At 38.7% G+C, this 14,037-nt stretch overlaps 1 protein-coding gene across 3 annotated transcripts in view; it reads left to right on the forward strand.

The window, feature by feature from the left end:
* Positions 1–14,037, forward strand: part of LOC136347536 (Krueppel-like factor 3) — a 38,021-nt gene that overhangs the window by 22,142 nt on the left and 1,842 nt on the right. For 2 of the 3 annotated variants that reach the window (XM_066297607.1, XM_066297608.1), the window contains exons 4-5: positions 2,906–3,038; positions 13,872–13,995. In XM_066297607.1, coding sequence (XP_066153704.1) covers positions 2,906–3,038; positions 13,872–13,995 — 257 coding nt within the window. The remainder of the gene's footprint in view (positions 1–2,905; positions 3,039–13,871; positions 13,996–14,037) is intronic. The other variant, XM_066297609.1, reaches the window with a different exon arrangement.

A 14,037-nucleotide genomic window follows, 5' to 3' on the forward strand; every position in this document is an offset into this window, starting at 1 on the left:
GCTGCTGCATAGCATGTAATCATCGTCTTTGGATTTATTTCCTGAACAAACGCAAAAGATATAATACAGGTGCCGACTGCATACAGAGCCTACTCCATCTCCGAGGGTGGAAAAATTGATCCTACATTTTTTGCCTCTCTCAAATCTCATATAGTGAACAAAGACGACTGTATGATGCGGGGTAGGTGGTAGTTAATGATTTTACGGCATTGGTACAGTGGTGGCGACTAAGAGCTCCAACAGTAAAATCAGCAATTTCTCTGGTATGTTTTTAAAGGCAAGTCTGGGCAGTACCTCACACATGCCTTGTGTCGACTGTGATACCAGGTGGGTTAGGCTCGCAGATAATGCTTATTTATTAGATATTAATGAGTGAAATCTCCATAAGTCGCCATATGTGTAACGTGATACTGATAGTGATACAAGGCGCGACAAAGAAGCTGGCTCATTTTTGCGAGAAGTCCTTGCCTCCACTCGTATAAAAGGCAACGACTGTAATTAAAAATAAATCGGCGATCTAATGATGATTGACAAAGAGCTTTGTGTTAATTAGAAGTAGGATAATGGCAATTAAGTGGCTTTGTTAGAAGGTAGACTGCTAATGTGTAGGATTGTTTAATGGATAAAATAAAGCGTTGTGTAACTTCTAATGTGCACAAATAAATAAATTACTACTGAAAAACGCCACCGTCGCCGGGTCTTAATGGTACAACCTGTTTTCGAGGAACGCGAGTACTAGAGAGTCGAATAACGAAGGTTCGACAGTTGAACCAGAGAAAGTTACTAAAAGTTAACATATGGTATTCTTCAAAAATTCTCGATTAATATAGATCGGAAATCATCGGATAGGAATAATCGGGACTATTTCTCGAGTCAGCGTTGGGTTGCTGAGCTACCAGGGCCCCTTATCAGTGTCAAGGTTTGAGACGCCCCCTACAGTGAAAGGAATAAAAGCGGCAGGGCAATGTGGTTTGCACCATTGATTTTTTCTGGAAATTGGAGGCGAGGAAACTAATGTCAATTTTTAGAAATTTATTCTCCAGACTCCTGTTGAACCCTAAATACCGTCGAACCCGGACCAATCTATACATGTGCATATTTTCGAGTTTTCCGCCAAGACAATAGCCAAATTGGCACCAACGTTGAGTGATCCCCGAATTAAAAGAAACTTGGATCATTTTTTGCCAGTGGCGACTCGTATAATGCTACTCCTCTTTTCGATTTAAAATCAATAAACTTAAGTGTAGTTTGACGTTAATTAGATCACCACAGTCTATTTAAGATGCCGATTCTCAGCATGAAATTGATTCTGACTTAATGGAGATGAAGGGGCGTGGCCGCACGTAAGAGAGTACTTAGGAAACATGTACGGTGGAACGTATGGGGCCAAGGTCCTGCCGCATCAAAAAATCACAGCTAATCAGATCAGTGTATGTACAATGGATGCACAAATGAGTCTCGAACTATAAATCACCGAAATAGATATCATGATCAATGTCAGAATCAATACGCCTCTTTGTGGCACGCATAATGGGTGGTTCGAATAACGTGTGGCTAATTGATTGTCGCCTGGATTGTGTATATGTATAGATAATGCTTTTGTGAACAGGGAAGAAGTCGGAATTAATTTCGAAATGGCATCTATACTGTAATCGTTGAAATCTTCTTCTATTAGATGCGAATAAACTTGAAATAAGACCCTCCCAGTTCTATGGAAAATAAACTAAGAAATAACTATTTATAGGAGATGACGACCGTATATTACAACAAAGAAGAAGTAAAGAAGAGCGCAATCCTATGTAGCGCCTTCTTCCGTACGTTTGCCATCTGCCATGCACACGGGCACATGGAATTATCGACTTAACTGTTCGGGATAATTATTAGAGGAAGAGCTTCTTCAAATCTCTTCTTCACTAAATAGATGCTTATCTTCAGCTCTCTCGGTGTAAAATTAATCCGTTAACGTCGCTGCAAAATTACTGTCAATGTTGCAACGTGTTTGGATGAGATGCACCAATAAAAGAAAACTCCCAATGGTCGCGCAGAACGAAGATGTAGAGGCCGCTCGAAAGTGCATGTTTGTTAATGATCCGACCGTGTTTAGATCAAAGATATGTCATATCGCGTTAGATTATGAACCACAGCAGGTATTAGATCGTTAGACTTGATTTATAGCAAGTGCTCGGGAGGAGATATATTGGAGCGTGTTAGTGGATAAGGATCTGATAGGGGTAATACGGCCCTGTGCTCCATTTAAAGTCCGTGTATGTTGGGTTGCCAACGCGCATCTCGTTAAATAACTAAACATGCTGGAGGCGCGAACGTACATGACCAAACCCCGAGACATGAGCGAAAACTTTTATTAACGATTTGAAAGAGAAGTCTCGGGTATGTGCAGCAGGAAATTTATTCAAATTCCCCGCAAATAGTCGTTTTTTTTTTAAATAGGTCCCCGTTGGTCGTTTTTTACTCATAAACAAACTAAAGATGGCGCCACAGTACAAACACACGATGTCGACAATGTCGACAATTACTGTACATGCCGTTCTTTCTCTCACAGTATTTACGTTTTTACGTAGACAAAAACGACTAGGCCCCCAATGCCCGTCATTACTAGTTTTTGTCATATTTATAAAGCCATTACGCAAGATATTACATCCGCCTCGTAGGCTTTTTCTATTGTTGATGTTACTGTTAGTCGATTTATAAGTGGAGAATCAAGTAGCTCGAATCAACAGTTTTTCTACTTGCCTCCGGTAATTTCTCTAATGGACCCATCTAATTTGGCTTTTTTCCTTTGTTCGACTGTGGCCCCCCAATTGCCCGTAAATCAGATAAGATTCTTGTATCTAATGCTTGTTGATGTCAAGGATTGTTATATATGTTCAAGAGAAGGTTGTTGCAGGCAGAAGGTCCCCCTGTCCAGATGGAGCCGGTTGATTTGAGCGTAAAGAACTCGCCCATCGTACCCAAATTGCACCCCCAACAGAAGCTAAGGAATCCGGCTCCTTCGGGGAAAGTGCACAGCAAACCACCTGGTGAGTGTTAATTTTAAGGTTATTGTAGTGTAAAAACTGGCATGGAACATGTTCCGAATGCGAAATTTCCCTGCACAACTCGCAGTATATGTAATAAATATATGTTTACGCATAAGGACAATAATAGGTACATTTGAATGTAACAGCGGTGCTATCTCGTATATCTCGTGTACGTTGAAGCATAGAGGAGACACATATCTGCATGCAATATTTCTACGATTTTAATCTAAAAATTAATTAAATCCGCTTTAAATAGAAATAAAACCTTATTTGGCGGCCACCGTTTGAAAATAAGCTCGTTTTTTCTTGTTTTTGTTTTAATTGGTAGTTAAAGACTGAACGCAAGAACGGTTTAATGAGTTACGAATGCCGCGGATTTCCATCGTTAAATACAGTTGCAGAGGATAACCTGAATTTCCCAGATCTGCTTGTGAAAATGTTGCAAAAGACAAGGTTTTTCAACCCCCCCACCCCAAATTTAGATGTTATTTTTGGACTTGGTTTATGCCGAACATCTCCCCACTAATGCAGTGTGATGAGGAGGAAGATAAGCAACTCCTTTCAAGGAAAAACGGACATTTACAATCAAAGGGAGTGTCGTTTTAATTTTAAGTCGTCCGCGGAGAATACACCTAATAGTGGGTGTGTCGAGGCTTATTGTTTTGTGATGTTTTGTGCTTTATGATGTTTTTGTATGTCTTAATATCGTGGATGAATAGCAGGAATCCTACACGATTGGGAAAGGTGCGATGACGAGTGGGCAGGTCTTGTACACTATTTAAATCGCCCGCTTTCTATAAAATAGCGCCGTTTTAATTATTGCTCGCATGAAAGTCGACAATTACATGCTGCACCGGCCGAGAATAAACGCTATAAGCTAATGACAAAATTACCCGGATTAGTTACAGTTTGTTTCAAACAAAGGGGAAATGCATTGAATGCAAATTTCACGCAAACTTGCCCAGATCTTACACGGCACTGCGCTACGCACATTCATAATACGATACGTCCACCCACTAGATGGGCATTTACGTAGGTTTTTTTGATATATCGACCAAATAAATTTCGTTCGCTCGTTTTGGATGTGACGTTAAATCCGATTTATCAACCACACACTGATACCACTACTTACTGAGTCCTTATTAGAAAATCAGCATGCGCAAATGAAAGCTGCAACGTCTTCATACATCAGAGCCTTATCGTAGGCTTGAAAAACACGGAAGTGCAAAACAACCGGTAGTTATGCAGCTAATTAATTGTTAAACAAATAGGTAGTACCATCGGTCTACATCAAAAAGTACGAGGTAATTTAGTTATTACTTGGTTTGCGGGGGACGGCAAGAGGAAGTTCACTTTGCCCAACAGATCGAATTTACAAATTTATTATACACCCGTAATTACTCATTTCAATATATGTATGTGCGGTTGCGTACTCGAAGCATTAAGAAAGCAAAAAGACGAAAACATACGACTTAAGCCCGAAGACATGTCTAAAAGCAAGCGGGAAGTCTTGTAATAAATTTTAAAGCAAAACTTACGTTCTACTACAGTAAAAAATTAATCACATATACAAAATATAATAAACATTACCTCAAGACACAGATTTGGTGTAGTTTTTAATCAAACTGGCAATAAAAATTCTTCAACAATTACTCGCTACGCAGGCACGACAGTCGTTTTAGGTTGTGACAGTTCAACTGTTTTTTTAGTGATGAGCAGATGTTGACGATGAGTGCGGATATGTCGTTTGCAGTGAAACACTACATGTGTAGACAATGTCGACAAAACATCTATCATGGATGTTTGAAATAATTGCAGGTTATATTAATGATTTTTTGGCCTTTGGGTGTTAAACATAATTAGTTATATGAGCCCATTAACCGCGACTAATTACCGACAGCAGGGTTAAGAAGATTGATGCATATATGTCAGTCAAATATTTTTCCACATTTTGCCCTTTATTCATATCCACATATTGCCGAGTGTTCCTACTGCATTTCAACGTCTTAACGGGAGATTAATTGTTGTGGGTGGAAAAGCTGCACTTAAATGCAATAAAGCGAGCCGCGGTTAACAATGATATGATAAATTATTTACAATTATTTTAATATTGGAACTGGTGCAATAAAACTGCAGGGGCGTAAAGTCTAAGTATTGAAATTGCAGAGTTGCATCATGGGCTTGCTGTTCTCACCAACATACATGTGGTGGATGAGACAGAAACATAATTTCGCAAACGTATGTCGCGGTATAGTAGCAATAAAGTAGAAAAGACTTTAATTTTTTGTGATGTAATCTCTAAGCGTTTTTCTGAGAAATATAATATATCTCTTTCGGAAAATTAATGAGTTAGAAAAAATACTCATCTGACAGAAGACTTTCATTAACTCAATCGTGTGGAATCTATAATCTAAATATGCCAGAAACCGGTTAGAGATAGCATCATAAACGCTAATATTTTTAAATCGGCATTAAGAGCTGTTTCCAAAGGAATATTAAAAATTAAAATGAAAAATGCAAGGTGTTCCATTAAAAATCATGAGTTCGTGATCCTTAGAAATCACTCCTGGACGTGTCAGACACTTCACCTCCCCGGACAGACCGTTTAATCCATTACTGATATCCCGAAATCAGAAAATCGTTTCCAACATCATGTGTCATCGTCTAACCACCACAATGAGTCAAGTAGAACGGTGATCTCCCTTTAACGATTAAACAACGATTTTTTCTATAAACTTTTGCCTCGGTCTTATATGCACATGCAGAATCTTGTCAAAATTTGAGTAATTTTTAGCTTTAGCGCGATTTTTCAAGCTACTGTATTCCGTTACTGCCCAGGAGCCCCTGGTGCGCCACTGCAAAATCGAAGGGACTACGTTTGTTTAAAATTGACACTGAAAAGCTGAATGTGTATAGTAAGCGCTCTACCTTTTACCGCATTGAACGTAACCGAACCAAGGTCTCCTTAATTATGTTTTTGTACCTGCATTCAAATTATTTTTACTTGTGCCATACTTGTAAAATAATTGAGACAAATCTAAGCCGATAGGTCAAACCGATAGCTTTTGTTGCGTATGTATTAGGCCAATCTGTGTAGGATCTCCCTAGAGAAACATTTAGCCTTCATTGCCCGTTGGGCAATACACTTTAATAAATTGTATAGAAAGTACGAAGGCGTAGGAGGGTCACCAGTATTTTTTTCTGCGTTTAACAGGGAATTCCCCCTTGATATATCTGCAGAAGACAGCTGAAGCGAGGCGGCTCTGCTGTGCTATAAGGTGGCCCAGACGACCGATAGTTAAGTATGTCTGGAGGCAAAGAAGTTGATTCTTCTTATTAGACCTTCCGCCATATTTTGCCCACACACCAGCTATTGCCCTGTAACTTTCTCCAAAACATCTTTCGAAGCCGCTTTAGAGACAGCCAGTCGGAGGTGAGTGGGAAAGGAGACAGCCTTGGATATCTATACATCTACAGACCTTCCCTTGCCTTTCAATCGAACCAGCTGTGGTTTTCCAGTAGAACAGAGAGGAACCCCGTTTCGAAGTAGCGAGGGTGGACTCGTTATTTGTTCTCTCAGCGTCGAGGAAGATGTTAGGGTGCCAAGAACGTCCTGGTTCGGCCGGTGTCTTCCCCAGATTCCCAAACCGTCATTCAGGGTAAGGTCAAGTCCAGGTCAAGTCTAATGCCACCAGCCTAACGCCATCCCGGTGCTGCATGTTGGTCGGTTAGCTCTCGCAGGAGTTCGTCTCTAGAAGGTGCGTTTGCAGTAATTGCTGATTAAAAAAATAATGGTGGGTCTTCTACGCCTTCGTAGAAAGGACACGTTTAACTATAAAGGCCTTGCATCTATGGACAAACTAGTACGGAATTTATATACCCGTGTTCACGGGTCAGTACCCAATTTAATTTGCACGCCCATTACCTATTGTTAAATAATTTCAGAGGCGTCACTTTGTAATATAACCAACACCTTGAAATTGTTTATGTTATAATGTCAAGTGTGGTGTTTTTTTTCGGTAAAACAGAGCGTTTAGATTCAGCTTTTGTTGTCTTTCCGTTTGACCCCTTGGCGTGAACGTTAACAGTTTCCTTTAATTCCTCGAGAAGATAAAGTGAGCACGATCGTAGACAAGAGAAGATTCCCAACATACGAAGAAGATCATCATTTAACATGGATCGGGGCATCTTAAATCTCTGCGACAAGGTGTGGGAGGTAGCACGTTTTCGAGATAAAGAAACAATAACCATAAGCGCGTCTTTTTATTTATTTCGCTAGTTAACTGGATTTCCGTGATAGTTCGCGACTCAAGAAGACTTTCGAGAGAATAATGGAAAAAATGTCGCATAGAAAAAGATTTTCTGAGGTTGAACAAATTACAACAATTTCCGACACTTGAGGGCCCGCATATTTATGGGTACCTGCGAGAGGTCAGCAGCAATAATTCCATTGTTCGCCGCCTAAATCAGTAAATCCCAATTTCTATTAAAACGCGACCATTACACAAACCTCATTTAGCAAATGGCTTAATCAGCGCTCTACGTGCCCATTACTTCTGGTAATAGAAAGTGATTTCATAGATGTAAATTTAATGAAAATAGTGATCCTGGAGGCTTTCTTTCAAATGCAGTTCGAGCAAAATACCATTTTCAGATGGTCGCCAAATGGCAACCTTGCGTTTTTCCTTTGTCAAACCAAAACGGCCGATTAAGTTGACAACATTGTGAAAGTAATAAGGATGCGCAAGGTGTCCGATGGGTATACCAGTGTGAACAGATGTTGGCTGTGATTGTGATATTTTGAGTTGTTTTTCGATAAGGGCTACGTAGATCTTGTGGCAAAAAGCGCCCAATTTATGGAACTATGCACAACTTTGACCTTTTCCTTGGTCTCGCTTTTGTCAAATTTCTTGGGTATAATCTGAAAGATACTTATACAGAACCTTTTCCCATTTGCAAAGATTACAGTTTTTAATCAAAAACTTTGCCGAACAAAGCATCTAAATTACATGCACCAGAGTTAATCATCAATCTCATGCAGCACATTGTGATGACGGGCTATTGCATTACAAAATAATTTTCTCTAAGATACGGATAATCCCGATAATCTCGGTCATGAAATCATCGACTATGCTCTATTCCTCGACGGCATTGTGCGCCTTAAAATTGCATATTATTATTTCAATTTATCTCGCCTTTCAAAATCAATTTATTGTAACCCGAAGTGAGCTTTCGTTTCGACGGTAACGACTGCGCAATTTTGACTGAAAAGTTCTAACACAACGCGCATCCTATTTAAGCCGCTTGGTACTTAATTAGTGTTTGCTAGCAGGACTTTCATGTTGCGTAGCAGCAGAACCTATTACTATCTAATTGTGGCCACATTTATACAATTACCCATTCGATTTGCCTTCAATGCCAATCTTGTTTTTAATGAGTTCAACAAACAAACTTTTCTAGAAAAAATCGCTGTGTTTGGGACAAAGGAGGCACCTCTGATGCGTACTAAGGATTAAATTGGATAAATAGAAATAAAACAGGGAGGAGAACGCAAAGAGGAAATATCAATTTAAACATGCAATTTAATAAATTTATAGCCGCTGCACGGGCAAATTACAGACTTCAGATCCAAAGGTAAATGACTTGAGGTGGCAGTGTATTTAGTTAGTGTAAGAGAAATTACCAGAGGCGTTTCTCACTGTTTGTTAATTTCTCCACAACAATAAAGAACACAGCGAAAGAGATCGGAAAATTACCTCACATCAATCTAGTGGCAATCAACCCATCAGTTTCATTCTTCTATATAGCAATCAAATCAGACACAAAAAAGATTGAGCGAATTACCGGAAAAAGAGGAAGATTCGTTCTTCAATGTGACATACCACCGTGTATGGCAATTTATAGCTGTTCTTTGTTTGTCTCTTCTTTAAGTAAACAAGAATAACTTAAAGCGGTGACAAGAGGCAAAAACTACAGGAAGCACTAACGTTTCTCTAGGGGCATGAGGAGCCTCAAATTTAGTCATTGACATAGTTAAGAAGGCTTCGCCTGAATTGAGTTTGGTCGCAATTTATAGCTTCGTAAAAACGCGAATATTTTGATAATCAAAAACTGGTATAGAAAGTTGATATTTGAACACAGCAGTTCAAAACAATTGACAATTGTCCTATGATGCCAATAGAAAAATGTTGTTAACTACGTTCGAAAATCAAAAATTAACTTTACCGCTCATGATCATTTTTTGTCTTGACAGGCAAATTCGAAAATTTCAGTTTTGGTCTTGTAATCATGCGACATTAATATTTTATGGGTTCTGCAGCGTTACCTTCTAATGAAATTCGAATAAATTTAAGATAAAACACTATGTACCGTTCGGGACAATATGCATGCACGTCACCATCTCCTTACAACAAACGTATCAGCTTTTATGGGATGTAGGTTTGCTGGTTGGTACTTTATGGTACCCGCCGCACGGGCTAACGGCGTTTTACCGTTTAGTCTTTAGTATCATCTTCGGATCTTGGAACTTTGAACCATTATCTACTTTGTAGCTGATACTCCATACTGCTTAATTAAGTAGGGTGATCAATAGAAAAATGTGCAGATTTGGAATGAAAGTTTCGTGTTGATAGTGTAAATTGGGCGTGTCCGTTTTGAATGTGCGACCCGGTACGAGCGCGAGAACCGGATAGTGAAGATGCGCGACGGGGCGTGCGATAGTTCAAGTCGTGACCCGACGGTACCCTAGAAAAACCACTAGACTGTGGTACCACGACGGGTAACCTTTTACAGGGCGAGCCTTCGTGACGACTGTTTACCATTAGGAATTAAGCCCCAACGAACAGTACCTACCTAGGGTCGTACCTGAGCTAATAAGCTTGCAGGAGAATAAAATAAATCTAAACAAACTGAACGGCAATTTTCTTAAACCTTATTAAACGACTACTTAACAAAATGGATTCCGCAATAATCAGTACCGGTAACGGTCGAGCCAGAGATTTATGGCCAATTTCTGATCGATCTAATTTAATGTCTAGGTCGAACTAAATATAAATGAGCCTATTCATCGAGTCAAGAAGGCATGATTGAAGAACTGTTACAGATTGGAAACGGAAAGTGTGGGAATTTCGAAGCTCGAAGGTTGAGAAGGTGTTTGATATCATATTTTAGCAACACCGTACGTGCATGCGTGTGTGCCTATGAGTAATTCCGATTATGCTTTATTTATTAGTTTTGTTAACTTATCATGGCCAATGGTGAGAGATTGTTGCTTTCATAAAATGGTTAATTTGATTAGTACGTTTCACGCTTCTTTAACTTTAACAGTGATGTGGCCTTCTGGAGAAAATAGGAATTTCTTGTTAACTAGAACACTTCGGAAAATCACTTCAAAATCGTAGCGAAGTTGCGACTACTTTACCGCACCCTTATAAAAAAACAATCGATCTAAAAAAATAATATTAATTTATGTATCTTAAGATTTTCTTTAAGAAAATGAGAAGGACGAACATACTAAGATGATGGTGTACAAGACAGAGACAAAAAGACTCACTGGCCCTAATAAATATCAGTTTTCTACAGGAACAATTTTATCATGTTTTCCATAACAATTGAGTTCGTTTTGAGTTCACTATTTGTGTATGAGTATTTTCTAAAGACGTGGACTCAGTCAGGTTTGCATTTGATAATTGAATTTACAATTTCTTGGGTTCTTATCAAATTGAGAACTAAAGCAAAGTTCAATTCATCATGAAAACGGAAAACATTACTGCAGTTAAAACGGTTTTAAAGCTACATGGCGACATATTAATTTTGTCCGCTTCGAAGATAATACCGGAAATATACGATTACGTCCGAAGGTACGAAGCACTACGTATGGTTTTTATTCAGATTTGAAACTACCCCCTTACGCAGCTGGAATCAACAATTTGGGGTACCCAAAAATACGATAAATGTTAACTTTCACTTGCGATACTAAATTAAGGAAGTTTTAGAAACATTTTCGTTAAAATTGACGACTTACTGACAATGCACTACGTCACAATCACGACCACCCAAGGTCCAACAATTCTGGAGAAGTGTGACTATAGTAGATCAATTGTTTTTAGGGATGGGCTCGCATAATTATAATTTGTGTCGACAATGTCAACATTATTTAATACATATATAACACACACAAGAATAAAAGTTGGGAATATAGAAAATCAGCATCCAAATTTGAACAAATATACTCTTTTGTGTGTTTTTTATAGTCTGGAAGATCCATAAACGTGACCATACAAAGATGTTTAAGGACAATGGAATATTTCTCGCAGAAAGAATACGAAAAGTTTATTACACGAATTAAATCGATTTACCCAATAATCTTTTATGACCTCAAGATCGATTTCAAGTACAAAGAAAGCATAAATTTAATGCAGAAAAAAAACTAATACGTTTTCGTCCAGTTCCAGAAAAGAGGAATTTTATTTTTTCGCATTTTTGTTGACCTTTTTTGAGTGATCTTGCCGGGAAGATCCTATTGACCCTGTAATAATAAAAGCTTGTTTTCAGCATGGTCCCACATGCTAATTCATTAAGAAATTGGTAACAAAAGTCTTTGTAACGTCGGTAAATCTGACCAAATATCTCATCATAAACCCAGCGTAACACCAGTGGCGCTAGTTCTACCTCGCGGCGAGATCTACCGGCGATTTTCCCACGATATTAAACCATCTCGCGCACCGCGAGTGGTACCTTGGCCACGCCGTACCATCTCGCTGCCCGTAATGGGTCCGGCAATTATTCGTTATTATTAGTTCAGTATTAAAAAATCGTTAAGCTTTTTTGCGTTTGTTAAGATATAACGTCGAATCTCTGTGAGGTGTATGTTTTTACGTTGAATATATGTACGTGTTTGCGCTGTACTACAGGGTGGTAATCCAGCGATTTTATTAGGAACACCGCGGTGCCTTTGAGCCCGTTTCTTTCGAGCCCATTAAAATGGTTACCAACAATTAAAAGCCTTAGAAGGCTCCGCACGGAGCACACACTCTATTCCCTCGAGTATCATTAAAAATGGCGGCGTTACATGTAAGCAGTTTTTTGCTCAGAAAGAAGCACAAAGCGCGGTATAATGAGGTTAGATTATCAACGTGGTTGTAGTACCATGAACCATGATTAACAGCAAAGCTGACCCCCCGATGGCTCTCTCAGTTAACGCGGCTGCTTTATTATGGCCGCATTATATTTTATTAAAGTGGCTTGTATAGGTACTAATTAGCCCGCCGTAATTAAATCCTCACTTGTGTACCTGCACCGTTATAGTGGAGATGAATGCTGCCAGGAAATTAAAGTGGAAGCTGATTACCTGCTTCATATAACAATAATAATTAGTACCGCAGCGGTACTACCTGACCGTACCTCGTAGAGAGCGACTTATCTAATCAGAGGCACGGACAATATCCGCAAGTGAGCGCGGTAGTGGTACCAAAGGGGAGGGGGCCTCTCAAGGCCGCGTTTGAAGATGAGCTGTGGCAAGTGGACCAGTGGTACTATTGCCCGCTACATCGCGTGTTTTCCTAGGTACCTATCACTGCGATTACACCCACATGACCTTGATTGAGCTAGGGCTTACGCCTTGAAGCTTAATAGGATTTTAATTAGCCATAATTTCATATGATAGTCATGAATGTGCAAAGTATAATCTGTAAGGGGGTGAACGGTTTGTTGCTTTTATACGCAAGGAGACCTTGGTACTTTCTGAAAATCGCTAAACAGTTATATGTAGTACGTTATGGTACTATACAAGAAACCTTCAATAGTAATACCGTTTTAAATGCAAATCAGGAGCATTATTGGGGAGATAAAGCCGAGTCCAGTGCTGGTGGTCCATAAACTACTAAGTGGTATAGTCTGCATAATATCACTTGGCAGTTACGTCATTGTTCTGGTTTCTTTCTATCACTCGCCAGTTGAGTGGGACAAAAATTTGACGTCACTAATGTATACGTTCTATTAATAAAAAAAGTATTAATGAAAACATCAACAAAAACAGGTTTTGTATTAATTTTTCATTTTATTTAAGTATTTAATTACGATTTATTTGCTATGACACGGTGTACCGTCTACTATGAAGTACATATGACTCTTATCAGTCATACCAAGTAGGTGATGAGGCAAGAAAAATTGTGTTTTTGTGTGCTAAATAAAAATCATATTATTTTATACCCTTTCTGTTACATGTATAGGTATTAGGTGAAAACAAAACTTTTTCTTAATTTAATCGACCTCGTTAGCTCCAACAGTTTAGAATACCCCCATAAAAGCCCCATAATAAAAGACTAACATACAAATCGTAGGAACGTTCAGCGTGGCTCTTTAAGCTCAAAAACCGCCTTGAAGAATTATTGATTGCGAATTTCCTATATTTATCATTAAAATCATTAACGTTGATTTCATATACTCATTTTGACGCAGTTTTATTTAAATTTCACCTTAAAAGCAGATTGCTATTTATTTAATTAGTTCTAGGAATCTTCAGCTTTTCAAACACATATGTTCAGAAATATATCGGAAGTTATTTGGAAAGAAGCGATAAACCGTTTAATAAACGTATATTTTAAAATATATATTACAATACAATCATAAAAAAATAATAAAATCTTTATTATTTGAAAGATACTAAAAAGATTTTTCTTGATATTATGGTGAATAACTCTTCGCTCTCTTCATAACTGTCACGGCTGTTAGTTGTATTAACGCAACGTTAAGCTAATAGTGTGTGAATAAATATCTTCCATGCCGAATACCACAACAAATCATATCTTAATACATTTACTGTCTTTATTCTAGACATTCCAAAAACATTCCCAGCAACGCCTCCTGATATTAACCTTGCCCTTGCTGCAGACCCCAACAGATCTCTTACGTCCACGGCAGCCTTTTTGGCGTTACAAAGGATAAAAGACGCTTCCATGTAAGTCCTTTCTATAGAATTCATCGTCAAAACGCTCCCTAC

Source organism: Euwallacea fornicatus, chromosome 29 (assembly GCF_040115645.1).
Source record: "Euwallacea fornicatus isolate EFF26 chromosome 29, ASM4011564v1, whole genome shotgun sequence".
NCBI lineage: Eukaryota > Metazoa > Arthropoda > Insecta > Coleoptera > Curculionidae > Euwallacea > Euwallacea fornicatus.